The sequence below is a fragment of the Choloepus didactylus genome, chromosome 16 (assembly GCF_015220235.1).
Source record: "Choloepus didactylus isolate mChoDid1 chromosome 16, mChoDid1.pri, whole genome shotgun sequence".
Classification (NCBI taxonomy): domain Eukaryota; kingdom Metazoa; phylum Chordata; class Mammalia; order Pilosa; family Megalonychidae; genus Choloepus; species Choloepus didactylus.
In genome coordinates, this window is record NC_051322.1 from 59,004,017 (window position 1) to 59,029,791 (window position 25,775).

The window sequence follows — 25,775 nt, forward strand, 5'->3', positions numbered from 1 at the left end:
TACAGTTTATTTAAAGTGACAGAATATGCACTAGTAAGGAAGTGTACTTTAGAAAGAACTAGGGTTGGCTGCAAGTGACTGAAAACTCAAAATAACAGTGACTTAAACAAGATACAAGTTTATTTCTCTCTCATGTAAAAGTCCAAGAAGGTGGACCAGGGCTTGTAAGGTGCTCTATAGTGTCAGAGACTTATGTTGCTGCTACCATGTTGCTTTATAATGCATGGCTGCTTGAGCTCCAGCTATCATGTCTGTATTCCAGCACCAAAGACAGAGGAAAATGGAGAGTAGTGATGCACCATCTTCCTTAAAGGATGCTTTCTAGCAATTGCACACCCTATTTTGCTTTTGTTATATTGGCCTGCTCTTAGCTGTAAGGGAGGCTTGGGCATTAAATCTTTACTTTGTCAACCACATGCCCACTAAAATTTGGGGTTCTATTACTGAGGAAAAAGGGGAGGATGGATATTGGGAAATAACCATAACCTCTAGCACTGAGTGGTCAGAGCATTGGAAGTGCCAGGGTCCTGGAATATCAGAAAAACCAAGAGAAAAATTTAATGGAGGGAAGGGATAGGTCAGCAGTGTCAGGTGCAACTGAAAGGGCAAGGAGGATGAGGAGGGACAAAGCAAAACTTGAGAAGATTCAGTAGTACAATGAGGTAGGAAGCTGAACTTCTGGAGCTTAAGACAAGAGTAGGAGTGGGTGATACATTTGATAGAAAGGAGAGAAACAGGAGCACTGTTAGAAGAAGGCAAAAGAAACAATTGAGGGATTTTTCAAGATTGTAGAGTTGTGTTTCAAGAAATTTTTTACTCTCTTGCCACATTTTTTTTTACTACTTAAAGAAAACAATGATTTTTTGGATAGTTTGACAGGCTCAAGATCTTTTATTTTTTGCTGCAGAACCATCTGTTGGTAGCAAGGATGCCTTTGTCCTTCACATATATTTTTGGGAGGGACATGAAGCGCAAGATGATTTAAAAGTAGTTAAGGTTTGATTAATTTAAAATTTTCCTTTACTTTCAAGTTTAGGGTTTGGGTCTCAGCGTTTTTTATTTCGGGGACAAAGCATTGGTGGAAACTAAACTTTGGATGATGTCACAGCCCGAGGGGGCTTTACCAGTCAAAAGACCAAAGAAAACTCCCAGCATCTGCTGAAACATGAACTTTATTTAGGGCTTACTCACAGGGAGGCAGAATTTAAACGGCTTTTCTCTCACTGGGCAGGTACCCTGCTTTTGCAGGGAAAGTTGGTGGCACCATTCAGAGAACAGCAAGCCCTTTTATATGGGTTTTAGAGAAAGACATTCCTAAGGGTGGGGGGAGCATAGATGCAGGAACAGGTGCAGGAAGGAATAGAATAACACTTGAACAAATACATTTTGCTCTTTTTATGAGACTAAGAGTCTCTCACTTCCTGCCTGCTTCCCATAAAGTTACATTTGAAGGTCAATTTACCCTTTTTCTCCTTACTGGCTTACAAAGATAGTAGGTTAAACATTTAGCTGCCTTGGTCACATGGACTGCTGTGCACCGAAGATCTGCAGGCCTGTTTTGCTCAGGCCATGGGTTGCCACAGATGACTTTGCACTTTCCCTGCCACATTAGAAATGCTTTGGGGGTCACCTACAGTTTTCCTGAGAAGGGAAGGAAGGGAGGGCTGAACCAGGAAAATGGAGACAGTGAAATGAAAGGGCATCTTCAGACTACTTTCCCCTGATCTAAAAGCAGCATCTTAGATAAGTCATTTTAAATTAAGACCAGAATATTTTTATCTAGGTCATTAATTTTTTGTTATTAAAATAATTTGATCTAAAAATTTTTGAGAATGAGTATTCATGAGGCCAGTTTAAATAATGCATATTAGAACGTGTTGAAGGAATGAAGAATTGCTTGTTTTATGGAATTCTGGAAAAAGTTATGGTATCACGGACAAGTGATCCCATTCTCTAGGGAACTAAATTGTTAGATATTTTGCTATAAAATGATAGCTGAATTAACAAACTTTCAGGGACAGAGCTCCTTTTATCAGAGTTGTTGTGCACTCAAAGGGCAGTCATTATTCACAGCATCCATCTTCTTTGGAAGAAAGAGACTTTAATGTTACTAGCTTAGATAGCAAGGGGTAGCATAATGAGGTGATTAAATGAATTCTTGAGTCAGATCTGCCTGGATTCAAATCCCAGCTGTGTTACACAGTACCTGTGTATCCATGTGCAAATTATTTAATCTCTCTGTACCTCAGTTTTCTCAACTGTAGAGATGCCTGCACCTCCTAGGGTTGCCAGAATTGCATGTGGTGTTTATACAGCATGTTGACTGGAACCTGGTCTATAATGAACATTAAAAAAAAGTGCTAAATGTGACACTAAGGAGTAAGGGCCATTGTCTGGCTGAGGGGAAGAACCTCACTCTCTTAGTCTGGTCAGAGGGAAACAGATGCCTACTGCCCAAGTCTTAGTATCTGGCAAGCAGCCGTTGCAAAATGGCTCAGAGACCACGGTGTGCCTGGCTGGGCAATGGTGATGAGTGGAGAAGGAAGGAAATGCCTGGCTGAGGTGGAGTGCCTGCTGGACTCTACATCCTGTGACACATGACTCTGACTCTGTTTTGAATAACAAAGTTTCCAGCAGTGACCTGTGACACTGAAACAACTCCTCTTAGTTAATATTAAGAGCTAGTCATGTAGAGCACTTTTGTTATTAAATAGGATGTTCTGTAGCCTAGATAAACTAGTCAATGGAATCTATAAAATACCAGAGACCCAGCTTGAATTCTAATGAGTAAGATAAAATATGAGAAGCAGCTGAGTAAATGTTAGGGTTAGAGCTGGGGGAAAAGGGAGAGTATTGTGGTAAAATGGTATGAGGTGGCTGAAAGAGAGCTCTTGATGCTAAAACAATGGTTTCTAGATGGATAATAAGACTCTCAGCTTCCTCACAATAAAGAATCTTTGACTCTTTTTTTTCACCTTGTGGCCACTGGTTTTGAAATATTATGCCTAAAAAATAAACTGCACCAATTGATAACTTCCTGGCTCCCCCCTACCCCACCCCCTTTTTTTCCCTCAATTCATAGGACCACTAAGAACTTATGATCAGGAAGAAATAACCAGAATCACCACTCTGGTTTACTGTAATTAAACTTAGCTATGTTGAGTGCCTGCTGCATGTAGGTCTGGTATTAGGTGCTATGTATAGGTTGTCTACTTTGATATGGTATATTTTTTTATCCCCATTTTACCAAACAGAAAACAGAACTGTAGAGTTCTAGTAATTTGTCCGAAATTAGATAGCTAGTGTGTGGCAGGGTTAAGATTGAACTACACAGCCTTTTTACAAATAAAAGTGTGATTTCTGTTAGGCTTTTTGAAATACTGGTAGTTCCTTGAAGACCCTCATTACTACTTTTTTGCACACTTAGATGTCTCACGCTCTTAGCTTGGGAACAACTATGCCACAAAACCCCATGATTCTTGTCTTCTGGGATAATGTGGATCTGTAATATCCAGGACTCAGGTTTTTGTGTTTTTTTTGTTTTTTTTTTTCCGGAGAAATTTAAGAACTGATAGGCAAACAAGTCCTGTTTCGTACTCAGGGAACAAATTTTATAGGAAAAAAAGTTGAAACGAGATAAGGATGTTCCTGAATTATGAATTAACTTTCACTGCCTTCCATTATCATGTTGTTATCAGGAATTGAATATGTAATACAGTCAATAATATACTCTTGTTAATTATTGTTTCTGATTTCTGAACCATCACACTCTAGAAAAAAGGTACATGAAATTGGGTTAATTTGATTTCCTACTTTGTATGACTTTAGTGAGATTGGAAATGTTCAAGTATCATTTTTTGAAAAGGATGTGTATTTTGCTGTTGTTAGGTGTTGTGTTTTATAAGTTTATATTAGTTTAAGATTGTAGTATTGTTATTTGCCTACATCTTTACTGATTTTTTCTTTTTTGCTCATTGAAAGAAGAGTGTTAAAATCAAGTATGATTATAGATTTACTATTTCTGCATTTAATTCTGTCAATTTTTGCTTTATGTATTTGGAAGCTATTTTGGGCACACATATTTGTGATTGTTAGTATTCCAGTGTGTTAACTCCTTTATTATTATGAAATGTCCCTCTTTATCTCTGGTTGTGAAGTCTACTTTATGTGATATTACTGTAGCTGCTCCAGCCTTCTTATGTTTACTGTTTGCATATTACGTCTTTTTTCATACAGTTAACTTTCAGCTATCCATGTCTTTAAATTTAAGGAGCCTTGCTTGTAGACAGCATGTGGTGGGTCTTACTTTTTTATCTGGTCTGACAATTTCCACCTTTTAATTGGAGTTTTTAGTTCATTTACATTTAATATATTATTTGATATGGTGGATTACTCTTTCTCTCTCTCTCTCTCTCTCTCTCTAGCTTGTCATATGTTATATATCATATACATATATATATATGTCCTTAACTTTTCAGTCTACTTACACTTAATATTGTACATCTTTATGGAGAATCTAAAAACCTTGTAACCATATAGGTAAATTTACCCTCACCCTCCAATTCTTTATGCCATAACTTGTCATATGCGTAAAATTATAAAAACCATAGCAGAGAGTTATAAAAAGTCACATTGCTTTAAACAGCCTTATGTTTTAAGGAAATTAAGAGGGAAAAGTCGTTTTAATTATTTATCATTACCGTTTCTGATGCTCTTCATTTCTTCCTGAAAATCTGGATTGTCGTCTGCTATTATTCCCCTTGAGCCTGAAGATCTTCCTTCAGCATTTCTTATAGTTGCAGGACTGCTCATGATGAAATCTCTTAGCTATCTGAAAATCTTTATTTTGCCTTCATTTTATTTTATTTTTTTATTTTTTATTTTTTATTTTAATTTTTTTTAATTCAGTTTTATTGAAATATATTCACAAACCATACAGTCATCCATGGTATACAATCAACTGTTCACAGTATGATCATATAGTTATGCGTTCATCACCACAATCTATTTCTGAACATTTTCCTTACATCAGAAAGAATCAGAATAAGAATAAAAAATAAAAGTGAAAAGAGAATACCCAAACCATCCCCCCATCCCACCCTATTTTTCATTTAGTTTTTTTTTTTTTAATCATCATTTTATTGAGATATATTCACATACCACGCAGTCATACAAAACAAATTGTACTTTCGATTGTTTACAGTACCATTACATAGTTGTACATTCATCACCTAAATCAATCCCTGACACCTTCATTAGCACACACACAAAAATAACAAGAATAATAATTAGAGTGAAAAAGAGCAATTGAAGTAAAAAAGAACACTGAGTACCTTTGTCTGTTTGTTTCCTTCCCCTACTTTTCTACACATCCATCCATAAACTAGACAAAGTGGAGTTTGGTCCTTATGGCATTCCCAATCCCACTGTCACCCCTCATAAGCTACATTTTTATACAACTGTCTTCGAGATTCATGGGTTCTGGGTTGTAGTTTAATAGTTTCAGGTATCCACCACCAGCTACCCCAATTCTTTAGAACCTAAAAAAGGTTGTCTAAAGTGTGCGTAAGAGTGCCCACCAGAGTGATCTCTTGGCTCGTTTTGGAATCTCTCTGCCACTGAAGCTTATTTCATTTCCTTTCACATCCCCCTTTTGGTCAAGAAGATGTTCTCCATCCCACGACGCCGGGTCTACATTCCTCCCCGGGAGTCATATTCCACGTTGCCAGGGAGATTCACTTCCCTGGGTGTCTGATCCCACGTAGGGGGGAGGGCAGTGATTTCACCTTTCAAGTTGGCTTAGCCAGAGAGAGAGGGCCACATCTGAGCAACAAAGAGGCATTCAGGAGGAGACTCTTAGGCACAAATACAGGGAGGCCTAGCCTCTCCTTTGCAGCAACCGTCTTCCCAAGGGTAAAACTTATGGTAGAGGGCTCAACCCATCAAACCACCAGTCCCCTATGTCTGTGGTCATGTTAGCAACCATGGAGGTGGGGTAGGCGAATACCCCTGCATTCTCCACAGGCTCCTCAAGGGGGCACTACATCTTTTTTTTTTTTTTCCTTGTTTGTCTTTTTTCTTTTCTTTTTTTTTTTTTTAACTTTCCCTTCTTTTTTAAATCAACTGTATGAAAAAAAAGTTAAAAAGAAAACAAACATACAATAAAAGAACATTTCAAAGAGACCATAACAAGGGAGTAAGAAAAAGACAACTAACCTAACATAACTGCTTAACTTCCAACATGTTCCTACTTTACCCCAAGAAAGTTACATAATATAGCAACATTTCAGTGAACTTGTTCCTACTACATCCATCAGAAATTAACAGACCATAGTCATTTCTGGGCATCCCCAGAACGTTAAATAGCTTATCTGTTCTTCTTGGATTATTGTTCCCCCTTCCTTAATTGCTCTCTACTGCTAGTTCCCCTACATTCTACATTATAAACCATTTGTTTTACATTTTTCAAAGTTCACATTAGTGGTAGCATATAATATTTCTCTTTTTGTGCCTGGCTTATTTCGCTCAGCATTATGTCTTCAAGGTTCATCCATGTTGTCATATGTTTCACCAGATCGTTCCTTCTTACTGCCGCGTAGTATTCCATCGTGTGTATATACCACACTTTATTTATCCACTCATCTGTTGAAGGACATTTGGGTTGTTTCCATCTCTTGGCAATTGTGAATAATGCTGCTATGAACATTGGCGTGCAGATATCTGTTCGTGTCACTGCTTTCCGATCTTCCGGGTATGTACTGAGAAGTGCAATCGCTGGATCGAATGGTAGCTCTATATCTAGTTTTCTAAGGAACTGCCAGACTGACTTCCAGAGTGGCTGAACCATTATACAGTCCCACCAACAATGAATAAGAGTTCCAATTTCTCCACATCCCCTCCAGCATTTGTAGTTTCCTGTTTGTTTAATGGCAGCCATTCTAACCGGTGTTAGATGGTATCTCATTGTGGTCTTAATTTGCATCTCTCTAATAGCTAGTGAAGCTGAACATTTTTTCATGTGTTTCTTGGCCATTTGTATTTCCTCTTCAGAGAACTGTCTTTTCATATCTTTTGCCCATTTTATAATAGGGCTGTCTGTACTACTGTCATTGAGTTGTAGGATTTCTTTGTATATGCAAGATATCAGTCTTTTGTCAGATACATGGTTTCCAAAAATTTTTTCCCATTGAGTTGGCTGCCTCTTTACCTTTTTGAGAAATTCCTTTGAGGTGCAGAAACTTCTAAGCTTGAGGAGTTCCCATTTATCTATTTTCTCTTTTGTTGCTTGTGCTTTGGGTGTAAAGTCTAGGAAGTGGCCTCCTAATACAAGGTCTTGAAGATGTTTTCCTACATTATCTTCTAGGAGTTTAATGGTACTTTCTTTTATATTGAGATCTTTGGTCCATTTTGAGTTAATTTTTGTGTAGGGGGTGAGGTAGGGGTCCTCTTTCATTCTTTTGGATATGGATATCCAACTCTCCCAGCCCCATTTGTTGAAAAGACCATTATGGCTCAGTTCGGTGACTTTGGGGGCCTTATCAAAGATCAGTCGGCCATAGATCTGAGGGTCTATCTCTGAATTCTCAATTCGATTCCATTGATCTATATGTCTATCTTTGTGCCAGTACCATGCTGTTTTGGCAACTGTGGCTTTATAATAAGCTTCAAAGTCAGGGAGTGTAAGTCCTCCCACTTCGTTTTTCTTTTTTAGAGTGTCTTTAGCAATTCGAGGCATCTTCCCTTTCCAAATAAATTTGATAACTAGCTTTTCCAAGTCTGCAAAGTAGGTTGTTGGAATTTTGATTGGGATTGCATTGAATCTGTAGATGAGTTTGGGTAGAATTGACATCTTAATGACATTTAGCCTTCCTATCCATGAACATGGAATATTTTTCCATCTTTTAAGGTCCCCTTCTATTTCTTTTAGTAGAGTTATGTAGTTTTCTTTGTATAGGTCTTTTACATCTTTGGTTAAGTTTATTCCTAGGTACTTGATTTTTTTAGTTGCTATTGAAAATGGTATCTTTTTCTTGAGTGTCTCTTCAGTTTGTTCATTTCTAGCATATAGAAACATTACTGACTTATGTGCATTAACCTTGTATCCCGCTACTTTGCTAAATTTGTTTATTAGCTCTAGTAGGTGTATCGTCGATTTCTCAGGGTTTTCTAGATATAAGATCATATCATCTGCAAACAATGACAGTTTTACTTCTTCTTTTCCAATTTGGATGCCTTTTATTTCTTTGTCTTGCCGGATTGCCCTGGCTAGCACTTCCAGCACAATGTTGAATAACAGTGGTGACAGCGGGCATCCTTGTCTTGTTCCTGATCTTAGAGGGAAGGCTTTCAGTCTCTCACCATTGAGTACTATGCTGGCTGTGGGTTTTTCATATATGCTCTTTATCATGTTGAGGAAGTTTCCTTCAATTCCTACCTTTTGAAGTGTTTTTATCAAAAAGGGATGTTGGATTTTGTCAAATGCTTTTTCAGCATCTATTGAGATGATCAATTGATTTTTCCCTTTCGAGTTTTTAATGTGTTGTAATACATTGATTGTTTTTCTTATGTTGAACCATCCTTGCATGCCTGGAATGAACCCCACTTGGTCATGGTGTATGATTTTTTTAATGTGTCTTTGGATTCGATTTGCAAGTATTTTGTTGAGGATTTTTGCATCTATATTCATTAGGGAGATTGGCCGTTAGTTTTCCTTTTTTGTAGCATCTTTGCCTGGTTTTGGTATTAGATTGATGTTAGCTTCATAAAATGAGTTAGGTAGTGTTCCATTTTTTTCAATGTTTTGAAAGAGTTTGAGTAAGATTGGTGTCAGTTCTTTCTGGAAAGTTTGGTAGAATTCCCCTGTGAAGCCATCTGGCCCTGGGCATTTATTTGTGGGAAGATTTTTGATGACTGATTGGATCTCTTTGCTTGTGATGGGTTGGTTGAGGTCTTCTATTTCTTCTCTGGTCAGTCTAGGTTGTTCATATGTTTCCAGGAAATTGTCCATTTCTTCTACATTATCCAGTTTGTTGCCATACAGTTGTTCATAATATCCTCTTATAATTTTTTTAATTTCTTCAGGATCGGCAGTTATGTCACCTTTTTCATTCATTATTTTGTTTATATGGGTCTTCTCTCTTTTTGTCAGTCTAGCTAGGGGCTTGTCAATCTTGTTGATCTTCTCAAAGAACCAACTTTTGGTGATATTTATCCTCTCTATTGTTTTTTTGTTCTCTATGTCATTTATTTCTGCTTTAATCCTTGTTATTTCTTTTCTTGTACTTGGTTTAGGATTGGTTTGCTGTTCATTTTCTAGCTTCTTCAGTTGATCCATTAGTTCTTTGATTTTGGCTCTTTCTTCCTTTTTAATATATGCGTTTAGTGCTATAAATTTCCCCCTTAGCACTGCTTTTGCTGCATCCCATAGGTTTTGGTATGTTGTGTTCTCATTTTCATTCGTCTCTATATATTTAGCAATTTCTCTTGCTATTTCTTCTTTAACCCACTGATTGTTTAGGAGTGTGTTGTTTAACCTCCAGGTATTTGTGAATTTTCTAAGTCTCTGATGGTTATTGACTTCTAATTGTATTCCATTGTGGTCAGAGAATGTGCTTTGAATAATTTCAATCTTTTTAAATTTATTGAGGCTTGTTTTATGTCCCAGCATATGATCTATTCTGGAGAAAGTTCCGTGAGCACTAGAAAAGTATGTGTATCCTGGTGATTTGGGATGTAATGTCCTGTATATGTCTGTTAAATCTAATTCATTTATCAGATTGTTTAGGCTTTCAGTTTCCTTACTGGTCTTCTGTCTGGTTGATCTATCTATAGGAGAGAGTGATGTGTTGAAGTCTCCCACAATTATTGTGGAAACATCAATTGCTTCCTTTAGTTTTGCCAATGTTTCTCTCATGTATTTTGTGGCACCTTGGTTGGGTGCATAGACATTTACGATTGTTATTTCTTCTTGCTGAATTGTCCCTTTTATTAGTATGTAGTGGCCTTCTTTGTCTCTCAAAACATCCCTGCATTTGAAGTCTATTTTATCTGAGATTAATATTGCTACACCTGCTTTCTTTTGGCTGTAGCTTGCATGAAATATTTTTTTCCATCCTTTCACTTTCAGTTTCTTTGTGTCCCTGTGTCTAAGATGAGTCTCTTGTATGCAACATATTGATGGTTCATTTTTTTTGATCCATTCTGCGAATCTATATCTTTTAATTGGGGAGTTTAATCCATTTACATTCAACGTTAAAACCGTGAAGGCATTTCTTGAATCGGCCATCTTATCCTTTGGTTTATGTTTGCCATATTTTTCCCTCTCTCTATTAATATCCTTTATTGTACCCATACCGAATCTCTTTAGTACTGAACCTTTCTCCAAGTCTCTCTGTCCTGTCTTTGTTTCTCTGTCTATAGGGCTCCCTTGAGTATCTCCAGTAGGGCAGGTCTCTTGTTAGCAAATTCTCTCAGCATTTGTTTGTCTGTGAAAAATTTAAGCTCTCCCTCAAATTTGAAGGAGAGCTTTGCTGGATAAAGTATTCTTGGCTGGAAATTCCTCTCACTCAGAATTTTAAATATATCGTGCCACTGCCTTCTTGCCTCCATGGTGGCTGCTGAGTAGTCACTACTTAGTCTTATGCTGTTTCCTTTGTATGTGGTGAATTGCTTTTCTCTTGCTGCTTTCAGAACTTGCTCCTTCTCTTCTATGTTTGACAGTGTGATCAGTATATGTCTCGGAGTGGGTTTTTTTGGATTTATTCTATTTGGAGTTCGCTGAGCATTTATGATTTGTGTATTTATGTTGTTTAGAAGATTTGGGAAGTTTTCCCCAACAATTTCTTTGAATACTCTTCCTAGACCTTTACCCTTTTCTTCCCCTTCTGGGACACCAATGAGTCTTATATTCGGACGTTTCATATGATCTATCATATCCCTGAGGTCCATATTGAGTTTTTCAATTTTTTTCCCCATTCTTTCTTTTATGCTTTCATTTTCCATTCTGTCATCTTCCAGGTCACTGATTCGTTGTTCAACTTCCTCTAGTCTTGTACTATGAGTGTCCAGAATCTTTTTAATTTGGTCAACAGTTTCTTTAATTTCCATAAGATCATCCATTTTTTTATTTAGTCTTGCAATGTCTTCTTTATGCTCTTCTAGGGTCTTCTTGATTTCCTTCATATCCCGTACTATTGTCTCATTGTTCATCTTTAGTTCTTTGAGTAGCTGCTCTAGGTGCTGTGTCTCTTCTGGTCTTTTGATTTGGGTGCTTGGGCTTGGGTTATCCATATTGTCTGGTTTTTTCATATGCTTTATAATTTTCTGTTGTTTTTGGCCTCGTGGCATTTGCTGAACTTGATAGGGTTCTTTTAGGGTTTGTAGACCTATTGAAGTCCTTATCTCTAATTTATCAGATCTACAGCTTCGTGGAGTACACTTTCTCTAACTAACCAGCAGGTGGCGTCCACGAGCCACCTGTTCTCCACAAGCCAGTTCTCCCCTGCTTAGCCTTTTTGGTGAGTGGGGGAGTGAGTCTTGTGGGGCCCAATTGGTGTACCAAGCTTGCGTGTGTAGTTGGTGTTGCCTGCCCTGTATGTGGGGCGTGTTTCTGGGCAGTCGCGGAGGGGGGGTGGCCCTAACAATCAAATCTCCCTGATGATCCTAGAGTTTTAAAGCTGCTGCAATAGTCTAATCCTTCAGTTCAGTCCTGCCACAGTTTGTCTCTGCCACTGACCCACAAGTCTTTGGTATTGGCGTATGGCTCCTGAGACTTGCAAGTGGGCCCCTCTTCCAGGCCGTGCACCCCGGGTCCTCTGTTGAGGGATGACTGTGCTATGTCACAGGTGAGTGCCGTCCCCCCAGGGCAGTTCTGGGCTGCTGGGCTGTGTAGGGAGGCTCCCAGTCTGCTCAAATGATGGCTGAATGGGGCTTTGTTAATTCACACTGCTCCCCCTTCCCAGCTCTGGGACATTCAGCTGAGGTTGCAGGGAAGGCTAATGTCCACGCCCAGTTTTGTGGTGTGTGCCTGTTATTTGAAGCACTTCCGTCACACTGGGTTGTCTGGGGTAGCTCTGGGCTATGGGGCTGGCGATGGGCAGGAGTGTTTCCTGTCCACCAGGATGGTGGCTGTGAGCGGACACCCCCCTTTTCTTGGGAAGTTGTGTTGTTTAGTGAATTTTCTCAGCCACTGGATTATTGCCTTTTGTCTCAGAGCTCTCTTAGTTCTGCTCTTGACTTGACGTGCCCAAATTGCAATTCTTTGAAGCTTTCTGTATTGGGCTTCTTAGAGTAATTGTTTTAGTAAAAGAAAAAAGGATTTAAAAAAAAAAAACAAACAAAAAAAACAAACGGCCCTCCTCAGAGATCTAATGGGTTATTGAAATGCTAATAGACAAAGCAACCAGGGCCATTAAGGAAAGGTGCACAGGGCAGAGAGATCAGCTTTGCTTCGGGATTTGCATATGCGCCTCAAGGCCTGAGCTCCGCCCTTCCCCTTTCTGTGTTCACCAGAACTCCAAAAATCCTCTGCTTTTATTTTGGAGTTTTTCGTGTTGTTTTTTTTCTATGCCTGTCTCCTCTCTGCTGGGCTGGCTGCTCTCAGAGACTCTGGTGTCTGGTCTCAGTCTATCTATGGTTGGAGTTTGAATCAGTAGAATGAGTTTCCGATAAGAGCAGCCACTGCAGTTCTCCCTTCTCCTTCCCGGAGCTGACAGCCCCTCCTCCCCCGGGACTGAGCCTGGCAGGGAGGGGCGCGAGTCCCCTGGCCGCAAAAACTTACAGATTTCGCTGATCTCAGCAGTTCCACGTTTTCATGAGTGTTGTATGAAGTATGCCCAAAGACAGATTGCTCTGTGGTGTCCAGTCCACGCAGTTCCTGGCTTTATACCTACTTTCCTGGAGGAGTAACTAAAACTTACAGCTCACCAGTCTGCCATCTTGCCCCGCCTTCCTGTCATTTAGTTTTTACTCCCATTTTTCTACTGATTTTTTTTCAATTTTTTAACTTTGTTTATCAAAAAATTAAAAACAAACAGGCAAACAACAACCAAAAAAACCCCACAATATTTCAAACAAAGCAATGGATTAAGGAAAACAGATAACCTAAAATAACTACTTTGCTTCCAATATGTTCCTACCATACCCCAAGAAAATTAATAAACCATGTCCAAACAGAGGAGTAAGAAAAACAAATAATCTAAAATAACTACATTGCTTCCAACATGTTCCTACCATACCCCAAGAAAATTAACAACCCCTAAGAAAACAAAGGAATAAGAGAAAAAAAAAACCTAAAATAACTCTATTGCTTCCAACATGATCTTACTATATCCAAGAAAGTTTACAAACCATAATCATTCCTGAGCATTCCCATAACATTGAGATTACCCTCCATAGTTTATCTGTTCTTATTAGATTATCATTCCCCCTCCACTAATTGGTATCTCTAGGTCCCCTACATTCTACAGTATAAAACATTGTACATTTTTCACAGAATTCACATTAGTGGTAACATACAATATCTCTCTTTTTGTGCCTGGCTTATTTTGCTCAGCATTATGTCTTTTTTTTTTTTTAATCTTCATTTTATTGAGATATATTCATATACCACGCAGTCATACAAAACAAATCGTACTTTCGATTGTTCACAGTACCATTACATAGTTGTACATTCATCACCCAAATCAATCCCTGACAGCTTCATTAGCACACACACAAGAATAACAAGAATAATAATTAGAGTGAAAAAGAGCAATTGAAGTAAAAAAGAACACTGGGTACCTTTGTCTGTTTGTTTCCTTCCCCTATTTTTCTACTCATCCATCCATAAACTAGACGAAGTGGAGTGTGGTCCTTATGGCTTTCCCAATCCCATTGTCGCCCCTCATAAGCTACATTTTTATACAACTGTCTTCGAGATTCATGGGTTCTGGGTTGTAGTTTGATAGTTTCAGGTATCCACCACCAGCTACCCCAATTCTTTAGAACCTAAAAAGGGTTGTCTAAAGTGTGCGTAAGAGTGCCCACCAGAGTGACCTCTCGGCTCCTTTTGGATTCTCTCTGCCACTGAAGCTTATTTCATTTCCTTTCACATCCCCCTTTTGGTCAAGAAGATGTTCTCCGTCCCACGATGCCAGGTCTACATTCCTCCCCGGGAGTCATATTCCATGTTGCCAGGGAGATTCACTCCCCTGGGTGTCTGATCCCACGTAGGGGGGTTGCCTTCATTTTAAAATAATATTTTTGCTAGATTTAGAATTCCAGTTTGAGGGTTTTTTTTTCTTTCAGCACTTTAAAGGTGTTTATCCATTGTTTAGTGGCCTGCATTATTTCTAATGAGAAATTGTTGTTCCTTATATATATTGTGTCATTTTTTATCTTTGATTTCAGGATACTTGGACTAGTATGTGCCTATTGTAGTTATATTTGTGTTTATCCTGCTTGAGGCTCAATAGGGCTCTTACGTCTGTAAATTTATGTCTTTTTTCAAATTTGGAAAAATGTTGGTCCATTCTCTCTTCAAATATTTTTCTGCCTCATTCTCTCTCTCTTCTCTTTATGGGGCCAGAAAACATATGTATATTATACTTCTGAAATTGTCCCACAAATCACTGAGGTTCTGTTCATTTTTTTTCAATCTTTTCTCTCTGATCCTTAGATTAGAAAATTTAAATTTATCTTCTAGTTCCCTGATTCTTTCTTCTGTCAACTGTAATTTGCAAATACAGTGACTTTTTTTTTTAATCTTCATTTTATTGAGATATATTCACATACCACGCAGTCATACAAAACAAATCGTACATTCGATTGTTCACAGTACCATTACATAGTTGTACATTCATCACCTAAATCAATCCCTGACACCTTCATTAGCACACACACAAAAATAACAAGAATAATAATTAAAATGAAAACAATTAAAGTAAAAAAGAGCACTGGGTACCTTTGTCTGTTTGTTTGTTTCCTTCCCCTATTTTTCTACTCATCCATCCATAAACTAGACAAAGTGGAGTGTGGTCTTTATGGCTTTCCCAATCCCATTGTCACCCCTCATAAACTACATTTTTATACAATTGTCTTCGAGATTCATGGGTTCTGGGTTGTAGTTTGATAGTTTCAGGTATCCTCCACCAGCTACCCCAATTCTTTAGAACCTAAAAAGGGTTGCCTAAAGTGTGCATAAGAGTGCCCACCAGAGTGACCTCTCGGCTCGTTTTGGAATCTCTCTGCCACTGAAGCTTATTTCATTTCCTTTCACATCCCCCTTTTGGTCAAGAAGATGTTCTCCGTCCCATGATGCCAGGTCTACATTCCTCCCCGGGAGTCATATTCCACGTTGCCAGGGAGATTCACTCCCCTGGGTGTCTGATTCCACGTAGAGGGGAGGGCAGTGATTTCACCTTTCAAGTTGGCTTAGCTAGAGAGAGAGGGCCACATCTGAGCAACAAAGAGGCATTTTTATTTCAGATATTTTTCTGTTCTAGAATCCATTTTTAATGTTTTCTTCCTTTACTGAGATTTCCTATTTGTTTATTCATTACAAGCTTATTTTCCTTTATGTCCTTATCATAGTTATAATAGCTGCTTTAAACACTCAACTGTTAATTCTAATATCTGGTTCATCTCAGGGTTGTCTTCATTGATTGAGTATGGATCATATTTTCTTGTTTCTTCATGATCTAGTAATTTTGGATTATATTCTCAGTAGCTTGAATGGTCTGTTATAGAGATTCTGGATTCTGTCATATTCCTCTGAAGAGTTTTGAGTTTGTTTGTTTGCTTATCTGGCAGATAACTTGGCTAAACTCAAACTTCAAACTCTGTCTCCCCTGTAGTGGAGAGAAGCCTAAATCTCTCTTCATTGTTTCAGCCTCGATGAGGCAACTTGGAGTTTGCCTCATGTTTGTTTATATGAGCAGCCAGAGATTTTGGCCTAGTTTTTATCCAGAACTTATAGTTTCTTCTCTATGTCTCTCTCCCTTCTGAGATTTCCCCTCATTCTTTGTTTTCCAACTCCTATATCTGTTACAAACTCTGTTTTCTGGTTCTTCAAGTCTGAGACTGAGAGTTTCCATCTGAGTTTTATCCATCCCTGAGTAATAACAACTGGGGCCTCCCCTCAGTCAAAAAAGTTGTAAAAAACAAGAAACTTACCCAGTGCCATTTCTTCTTCCAGTGTCAACTCCTATTCAGTTTCTGACTGATTTGGTTATTCTCCACTACTTTCATGTTTTGTAAAGAATTTGTAGTTATTCTATAGAATGTTGGTCCAATAATATTTATTCCAACCTTGCTAGAAGTGGAACATCCTTGTCATCATTTCTTAACCTGGCATTTCAAACCCTATTCCTATTTGGTCCTAACCTTTTCCATAGTTATTTTCTATTATTATTCTCAACTAAGATGATCTGTTTACTCATCCTTCAGAATATTTTACATGTTCTTACCTCACATATTTTCTCACATTGCTCCCTTCAGCTCAAAATGTCCCACACTCTCCTTCTGCCAAAAGCTTTACCATTTCTCAAGTCTTAGCATAATCTCTATCTACTTTTTTCCTTGAAGCCTTGCCTAATCAATTTCCCCCATCCTGACCTTATAGGGCTTTATTATCTATACCACTCGGTGGACAGTTAATCATATACTGCCTTGTGATATCACTTTTATTGTAGTCATTGAACTTAAAATATGGTGCATTATCTTTTCAACTCAACTAGATTGTACTCCTCTTGAGGCCAGAAACCTTATATTGTTATTTTGTTTCTCTCCTCTAGGCTCTGTTTAATACATTTAATATGCTTTTGAATGAATGAGTGAACCCTTCCAATATTATTATTCATGTGAAGCTCTTAGAACGTGATATGGCATATAGTAACACTAATAAATGTTAGTTTTTGTTGTTATTATTATCATCTGAAATCAGTATGGTTCTGGATGACTAGTTGATCCCTGAATGTTTCTCTCACTGCTCCCTTTGCCGATCTCTTCTTAGAACTGGAAATCTCAGAACTGGAAAACATTTAAGGTTGTCTGATATAATCCCTTTATCTTACAGATGAGGAAACTAGGCTTAGAGAGGTACTCCTTTCCCATTCACTTCTCACCGCTTATTTTAGGTGCATAAGCTCAGAGTCTGTAACTACTCATTTAGCAGGCAAGATCACAACATGTATTCAGGGAGATCATGGGCTTGAGCAGCCTTTGAAACTATCTGGTCCATCTCACTGTAACTATCTCTCAACCAGGGGGCAGTTTTGCCTCCCAAGGGACAAAAGGCCAAGGACACTGTTGAAAATTCTGTAACAGCCCTCACAACAAAGAATCATTTGGCAAAATGTTCATAGTAGTAAGGTTGAGAAACCCTGTACTACAGGTAGCTCTCTGCCTTTTATTTAATCTTCATTGAAGGAGACCCACATGCTCCGCTGGTGAATGTTCTGTTATCACAGAAATTTCTCAATATCAGATTTATTCTTTAGTTGATATTTATTCTACTCATTCTCTTTGTTGTTGCCTTATTTTGAGAAGAAAATTTAAATAATTAAATATATGGGTAAAATTAGTTTTACAAACAGTTTTCCTCGTATACACAAAATTGTTTGCAAAATTGTAAAAATTGTTTAGAGGGAGCTTTTGCAGAAGTTAACAGAGGCTTATTGAATGCCTTAAGGGTAGTCATTAGTTTCATGACCAGCTCTTTCAGCTTTATGTGTAAATTGTTCCCTGATGGCTGTGCTTTGCCCCTTAGGGCAGTAAAAGTATTAAATGAAATAAGCTGGTTGCTTCTCATCAAGGGGAGTGGGAGAAAGGCACAGAATGGCAGCCCTCATTCTGCCTTCCTCTAGCTGCTTTGCTTCCTCCTCCTCCCTTAGCTTTCTGTCGCATTTCTAAGGCTAGATGTATATAGTGATGACTGCTGCTGACTGAACATTGTGGAGAGGTCAGTATAATTCTTCCTTCTGCAAGAGATATCAGAGCTATGATCCACTTTTTCAAGTTGCCTGAAGCCAAGTGCAAATATCCCAGTCTGCAGGTTGGAAGAAAATCCCAGGTGTATGTGCTGCTTTTTCATGAGTTCGCAGATCATCATTTTCTTTCCCCTCCCTGGTTATGCTCCTTTCTCTCGTTAGCAGTCACATGATGGTGTCTTGCCCAAGAAGTCATTTTTTTTTTTTTTTTAAATAGGTTTTATTAGAGAATTTGTAGGTTTACAGAAAAATATTACAGAAAATAGTTCCCAAATATCTAGCCCTCCTAACACACAGTTTTCCCTATTACCAAGAAGTCATTTTAATCTTTATGTAATGTTTAGCCCCTAAAAGTGGTTGTTTCTGAACAGTTAGGAGCTTCAAGGTTCAGGGTCACAGGTAACTTTAGCACCAATTCCTATGTAACTTAGATGCTTATACAAGGAAACACAAGTGGCTAACAAACTTTGTTTATATCTAATCTGTCTTGCCATTCTTGTATTCTTCTCTAATTTCTCTGTATGTGTTTAGAGTGTATTTAAGATCTCTCTTAGACTAGTCAATAAAATGTAATATTTGAAGCTTTTCCTCAAATCAGATTACTGAGATTATTAAACATGTCTGTTTCTTTAGCTGGGCCTAATTAAATTCACTATATAACCTTTCAGGAGCAAGAAAGAATTTCTTTGCAAAAAATACCCTGCATAACACATTGAGTGGAGGTGGTATGCCTTGAAATCTGATCCCCCCAAGAGGACAGTTGTTTATATGCTGTAGGGCAGTCAGTTCTTGGTGCTGAGAACCCATACAATGATCAGCAGCACCCTGAAATAAGAGAATTTGAATTTTAAGTGAACTTGACTGATCTTGATATGTAAATAGACAAAAACAAAATTAAACTTGACGTGAACATAGAGTCACTAAATCAAGGAGAACCTCTACAGATACAAGTCAAGATTTTGGAAATGGCAAAAAAAATACATACCTGGGTTATGGTTGACTGTCAGTTATGTGAGAGTTTAAAGGCAGCATGACACTAGAGCCACTGTTGCTACTAAGAGCTAACATTGCCGTGTGCCAACACTGATCTAACCATTTACATGACTCATTTACCCAGGAGAGGCAAAAGGATTATAGGAAACACAGATAGTGTTTCCTCCTCTAGGTCAACTGAACACCACACAGGTGTCCTACCTGCTCAGGTGCCAGGTTCCTGAAGAGGGGGAGGTCACTCATTGCAGTGCCGCCTGTTGTAATGTTTCATCTAATGCCAAATACTGTTTGCTGAGCCTTGAGGGAACAAGAGCTATTTACAATACTTATTAATATTACAACAGAATAGGTAGAGGACGTGTTTTTTCTTTATTTGAAGCAAAAATGTTTAAATTTGATGTAGATTTAGGATTGCTTTAGTAACAGTTATTGGAAGCCTGCACATATGCACAGGAAAAGTTTCTAAAATTCTGTTCTAAGTAGGAGAAATTAACATCACTTCACTATGCAGTTTTCTAATCTAAACCTACACGTTTAAGTGAGAAAACTGGAATTGGATTTTAGTGCATTAAGTTGAAATTGTTAAATACTATCATTTCTGTAAAAAAGATTTTTAAAAATCTCTAATACTCTAAAGCAGTGCTGGTAAGATTATTTTAATATGATGTTGTGAGCAAGAGTCATGTGTAGAAATAACAAAAATTACTTTCCTGGTTTTTAGATGTGTGGTTTTTAACAACAGAGGAGTGGCGGGGGAGAATCTCCTGGTAAGTAAATTTAAATAAATGACAAGAGTCTTAATTTTTGAAAGAATCATTTCCAGTTTTAAAATGAAAAGCGCATATTCTTTTTTATTTAAAATAACTCTTATTATTTAAACAACACAAGTTAATTGTAGAAAAATACAGTTCGGGGAAAAAAAAAGGAAATTTAAAAGACACATAATCCCACAACCAGGGAAATCCCCTTAGTCTGCATTCATCCGGACTTCATATATAAATAAAATACATGTACTATATGTATATTTTTATTAAAAATGTGATTCTATTTTATAACTTAATATTTGCACTTAGTATATTTTTAACATCAATAGATACTTATCTACATCATTTTTATTGCAAAACACATACTATTTAAAAATTAACCAGTACAACCTTGGATGATTGTATGGTACATGAATATATCTCAATAAAACTGAATTTAATTAAAAAAAAAATAACCAGTATAAACACAAATTAACCAGTACAGTGATACTTTTTTTTAACTTTTTTTTTCTTATGAAGTTTTACTTTTGTCACAAGATGGATTGACTGTATGTTATGTACCTGTTTGCCAGGCAGAGTTTACACAGAGGAAATATTATTTAAAACTTATTTTTTTAATCAGCTCTTTTTTCTCTAACTCCTTGATTTTTTGCTAGGTTGCAAGTTCTTCCACCTCTAGAAAATTGTCACTACCTGATGTTTAAACCTGTGAGTTAGAAAGAGAAATATTACTCCCTGAAGTTTTCTTGTAGCTTTTCAACTTTCAGTCCCTCACCACTTTGTCAAGTCAAAGGCATTTATTTCTACCAGAACTGAAAGAAAGAATGGTGTTTGTTTTGTTTTGAGTCATTGATAGAAGAATGACATAAAGACTGTAAATAATTGAATCACATCCAAAAAAAAAACCTTTGCAGTCATGCCACCAATGTCAGTACTTTAGGAGAACTTGGGGGAAAAGAGCTTTTGTAGTTTGCTTTACAGGGATTTAGGCCCTGGAGGGAATTAAGGTCAGTATATTTATAGAGCTTTATAGTGTTTTCAAAAGCTAATGTTTTAAAGTATTTTTGGTCTTATTCAAGTCTCTCAGAATAAATAGTTTGATGAAAGGTTCACACGTCCTTATTTGGTATAGCCCTTTAGGACTCTTACTCCCCTCAGAGGGTACTTTAAAGGGATGGATTTGAATTTGTCACTCTGTCCCTGGACCAAGCAAATAGTTTTTAAGCAGCAATTATGTATTGTGCATTCTTCTAGGTACTTCCAGCACATAAAGATGGGGAAGGCTGAGGCTCTCAAGCAAATAACAGTGCTGCAAAGCGGGGTCTGCTAGTTCCCATAAAGTGAGGGACAAAGCTCTATTCATTCAGCAACGCTGTATTGCATGCCTGTTCAATCAGGCACTGCACAAGGCGGTAGGGAGACCTTTGTAGGACAGAATGCTACCTCTCTTAGGAGCTCAAACTAGAATTGAAGGAGAGGGACAGGTACATAAAAATATATGCAGTGCAGTACTAAGTGTAAGGGTCGGAAGAGGTATTAAGGCTACAGAGCCCAAAGGGAAGGTGTAAATAACTACCTGGAGGAGGAGAGAGAACTTCACAGGGAGTTAACACTTGAGACTGTGGTATTAAACCACCAGGAGACAGGAGTGGGGGCTTTCTTGGCATAAAGAGCACAGGATAATAATAAGTATTTACTTGTGGCTAGATAGTGATGCTCATAGTTATACCTAACATTTATTGAATCCTTCGAATGTATCAGTTATGTCTTTTCTTACCTAATGTCAGCAATTAAAAACAACCCAATGAGTTAGGTCAGTATAATTACTATTATCCCCATTTTCCAGATGAAGAAAATGAGGCCCAAATACGTTAAGAAATTTGTCCCAGCCAAGAAATGTCAGAGCCAGGTAGTCTTGACTAAGCACCCACATTCTTAACCATTACGCTATACTCTCCCTCATTATTACGGGGTGACAGGATTATTCTAGAGAGGTAGGGCCAGATTTTGTAGAGTCATGTGTAGAATTCTGAGGGACCTAGTATGGAAGCATTGACATTTTGAAGCAGGAGAATAACTTGGTGGCGTTCCTATTTTAGAAAGATAAACATGGAATGGTAGTACATGAGAACAAAGGAAGGGGGAATGAGGCTGGGGGTGGGAGACCAAGGAGAAAGCAGTTGCTGTAGACTGACCCAGAGTGTGAGAACAGAATAAGTAAGAGGGAGGAAGACAAGACAACAGAAATGTCCTCGAGGTATTCATGGGACAGAAAGAAGAGTATTCAGTGTATTGTGGGAAATGAAGACAGAGGAGTCAAGGGTAACACTTTCAGCTTGGCTGACTGGTAGAAGGTCCTAATATTTTGAAATAGGAAATTCAGGAGAATTCAGGCTATTTTGGTGTAATAAAGACAAGGAATTCAGTTTTTTATATTCCGGATGCTTTTAGAGCATCCAGGTAGAAATTTCTTGTAAACAGTTGGATGTGCTGGGCTCACCCTCAGGAGAGATGAACAGGCTAACTAGAGAAATCTGGGATTGTCAGTCCAAGAGGAAGTTGAGGCTCAGAAGTGGCTGAGGTTGCTTAGGGAGAGATGATGAATAAAAGGGGAAGAGGCCTCTGGCTAGAACTTTAGAAAACCACAGATAGGAGGGTGGAGAGAATAAGAGGAGGAGAAAGCTTTCAAAACCTTCAATCCTTAGCATTTAAAGTGAATTGGAAACTTATTTTTGAAGAATGCAGCAACCCAGTAACTTTTAGCCATAAACTGTAATTAGATTTTTCAAAAATCTTGAAGAATGCTTTGAGTTCTTGCAAAGGGTTTGTAAAAACTAGATAGCCAATTCTAAGGAATTCACTGTGTTCTAAGCTAGAGGATGAGAAGAGCTTGACCTCTGGGATCATATTCAGGGCAGTGGGTTGAATTCTGATTAGTACTCCCAGTAAATATCTATATCATAAAGGCTAATTCGAACTAAGCTGTTTAGCTACAGTGTGACCAGCAGCTTGCGTGTCTGTAGCAGAAAGGACCTTGGACTCAGAAAGAGGATCTGAGCTCAAGCTCTGTCCTTACCACAAACCAGCTAAGTGTCGGAAAATTCAAATAACCTTTCTGTGTATCATTTTCTTATCTGAAAAATGATAGTAATGTACACATGCCAGCTCACAAGGGTATTTGATACCTAAATGGAATAATGAAATAATGAATATGAAAATATCTTATAAAATAAAGCTTTTTGTAATCCAAGGCATAATTGATACTAAATATATCGTCATTAGATCATTAGGGTACAAGATGTATATACTAAATTATAATTAATTTAATCCCATAATTTTATTTTTTAGAGTTCTAAAAGGATGTAATTATGATTACATTTTGCTCCTTTTACAGTCTTTTTCTTAAATTTGATCACAAAGTAATGAAATGCCAATCTTGATTATTAGAGTTAATTTTGATATTTAGATCCCTTGATAATCCTCCTCCTTTCTGCCGTAGAACTACGAACAATTACTGTTTCGGACCAGAGGAATTCTGTTTATTTGTACCTCACCTTGTTCCCGGAAGGAACAAACAGGAAGGGACTGCCTCTAACTGAAGTTAACCCAAAAGAGCTAGCAAAGATGAAATGGTATTTAGGGTAAGCAGTTCTCCTAGGAGTAGTGGTAATGCAACACTTGCTGAAATATGTTTGTGACATACTTTGAATGTATAGGGATTACTATGGCTACTGCAGAGGAGAATAAGAGAGTAGAAATTTTCCATCTTGTCCTCATTTCCAATTTGTCATTGAAGGATTGAGGGGAAGCCAAAGTCCTTGCTCACTAGGAAATGAGAAGGCTGCACATTGCCTTCCTGGAGTGTTTGCCTTAGCCCACGTAAACTGAACTTCAGATATTCTGCAGGGTTCTTGGCACCCTTGGACTAAATGATTCCTTTCCTTGTGCTCTGCATATTGGCTTTCAAGGGTAGGAATCCAAGAATCCAAGCTTCCTGATGTTATTGATTCCTTTGTGAACTAGCACGTTCCCAGCTTTATTTAGGAATGATAATTTACAAAGAACTCAGCCAAATTGAGTTTATTGAAAGTTACATATGGGCCCCTTTGTTTTTCGTTATATGGTCATATGGACTTCTGTGCTCTTATACCCAAAAAGAAAAGCCTTCTGGCCACTTTGGAAAAGTCTAGCAGTTCCTCAAAGAGTTAAATGTAGTATTTCCACATGACTTAGCAATTCCCCTCTTAGGTATGATGAATGGATAAATAAAATGTAGTATATTCACATTTTATGGAATAGTATTCCATAAAATTATTTAGCCATAAAAAGAAATGATGTACTGATGCATGCTACAACATGGATGAACTTTGAAAACATTTATGCTGAGCGAAAGAAGCCAGATACATATTGTATGATTCCATTTATGCGAAAATTTCAGAATAGGCAAATCAATTGCAAATAGCAATTGCCTAGGTCTGGAGGAGTTTGAGGAGAAATGAGGGTTGACTGCTAATGGATAAGAGGTTTCCTTTGGAGGTGTTGAAATGCTCTGAATTTAGATTCTTGTGATGGTTGTACAACTCTGTGAATAAACCAGAAGCATTGAATTGTACACTTTAAATGACTGAATTGTATGCTTATATTAATTATAACTCAATAAAGATGTTATATTTAAAAAGAGAAAGAGAAAATAAAGAAAAGTCTCCTTCAGGCTTCTTCTGATTCAACTTAGAGCTGGTTCAGCAGGCAAGAGAGGTCAGCAAAGGGGGAGAGGAAACTGGAAGGTGCTATAAAGCAGTGCTTCCCCAAGGGTGGCCTGTGGGCCAGCTTCCACTCCTCAAGCCATTTGATACCAGTCCCTGGCAAGATGCAGAATTTGCAACACAGTGAAAATCAACTATAGTTCCAAGCATACTGTTGATGAGAGCTGACATTTTTTTTTCATAGCGGAACTCTCCTGATGAGAGATGCATCCTCATCTACACAATGAGGCCAGCACTTTCTCCCATTATGGACTGACACTTTGTGCAGCTCTGATTTAGAGGTCCTCAAATCCTAAAACCTCATTTTATAGGTGAGGATACCTTTGGAGACGTGGGATGACTGGTCTGAGCTCATAAAGCCCGTTAGTGGTCATAGTACAGGAACTCAGACTGTTCAGTTCAGCATCTTTACCTTTCAACATTAGCTTTAAGTAAAGTCAGGCTGAAATTCTCCTCAACCTTAGATTCTTTGGGTGGCTAAAGACTCAGGTATAGAGAAATCTGCTCTTGTCATCTACTAAGCTTTTCCACCTTAGCTTTTCCATGGAAGCTAATGGGGTAGGTGAGCCTTAGGGCTCTCCCCCATCTTGAACCCAGTTTTCTGAAGAAGGTGTTCAGAAAGGATAAGGACCTCTCTCAGGGCCTGCAGGAGCAGATATGGCAGGGCCAGCCAGGGCACCATTCAGGTGTCAAACTTGTCGCTTCAGGCACTCCCTTTCCCACACCCATTGCCTTCCTACTTAAAGCCATTGTGTCCCACCCAAGCCTGCCTTTTCCTAAATGCTCCAAAAATAAGGTCTCCTGCCTCCCATTCCCCTCATCAGAACAACCCAGGAAGGTCATTCTCAGCTTAATGTAGATGTGACTTCATTTAATCCTTTAGAATTTTCTCCTAACATTGACAGGGTCCAGTCTAGGAACATCAGCTGTTGTGAGTGGTGGGTTCACAGATAATTGTACAAATGTCTTATTTAAAACATTTTTCAAAATAAAAGAATGCTTAACTTAATAACTGAGGAGTTGAGGGAATAATGATAATTTATAGCTAGCTACCACTATTACAGGTGATCCTGTAAGGGAAGAGATGTCTGGAAGTACTCCCAGTGAGCTATGAGGAATCCAAGGGGCTTGGACCCCTGCAGAACTGGGCTGCCCTCCTCCCAACTCACTCTAGAAAGCTTTTCTTGTCACTGCCGCCGCCTCCTCTCTTGGCTCAGCTCTTGCTCGTTTCTTTCTTCTCTTAGAGCAGTGATTCTCAACCTTGGCTGCACATTAGAATCCTCTGGAAA

At 38.2% G+C, this 25,775-nt stretch overlaps 1 protein-coding gene across 1 annotated transcript in view; it reads left to right on the plus strand.

Moving 5' to 3' along the window:
* The window catches only part of ABHD3 (abhydrolase domain containing 3, phospholipase), a 62,226-nt gene that overhangs the window by 14,056 nt on the left and 22,395 nt on the right, over positions 1-25,775 (plus strand). The window contains exon 4 of the mRNA XM_037806199.1: positions 19,681-19,726. Coding sequence (XP_037662127.1) covers positions 19,681-19,726 — 46 coding nt within the window. The remainder of the gene's footprint in view (positions 1-19,680; positions 19,727-25,775) is intronic.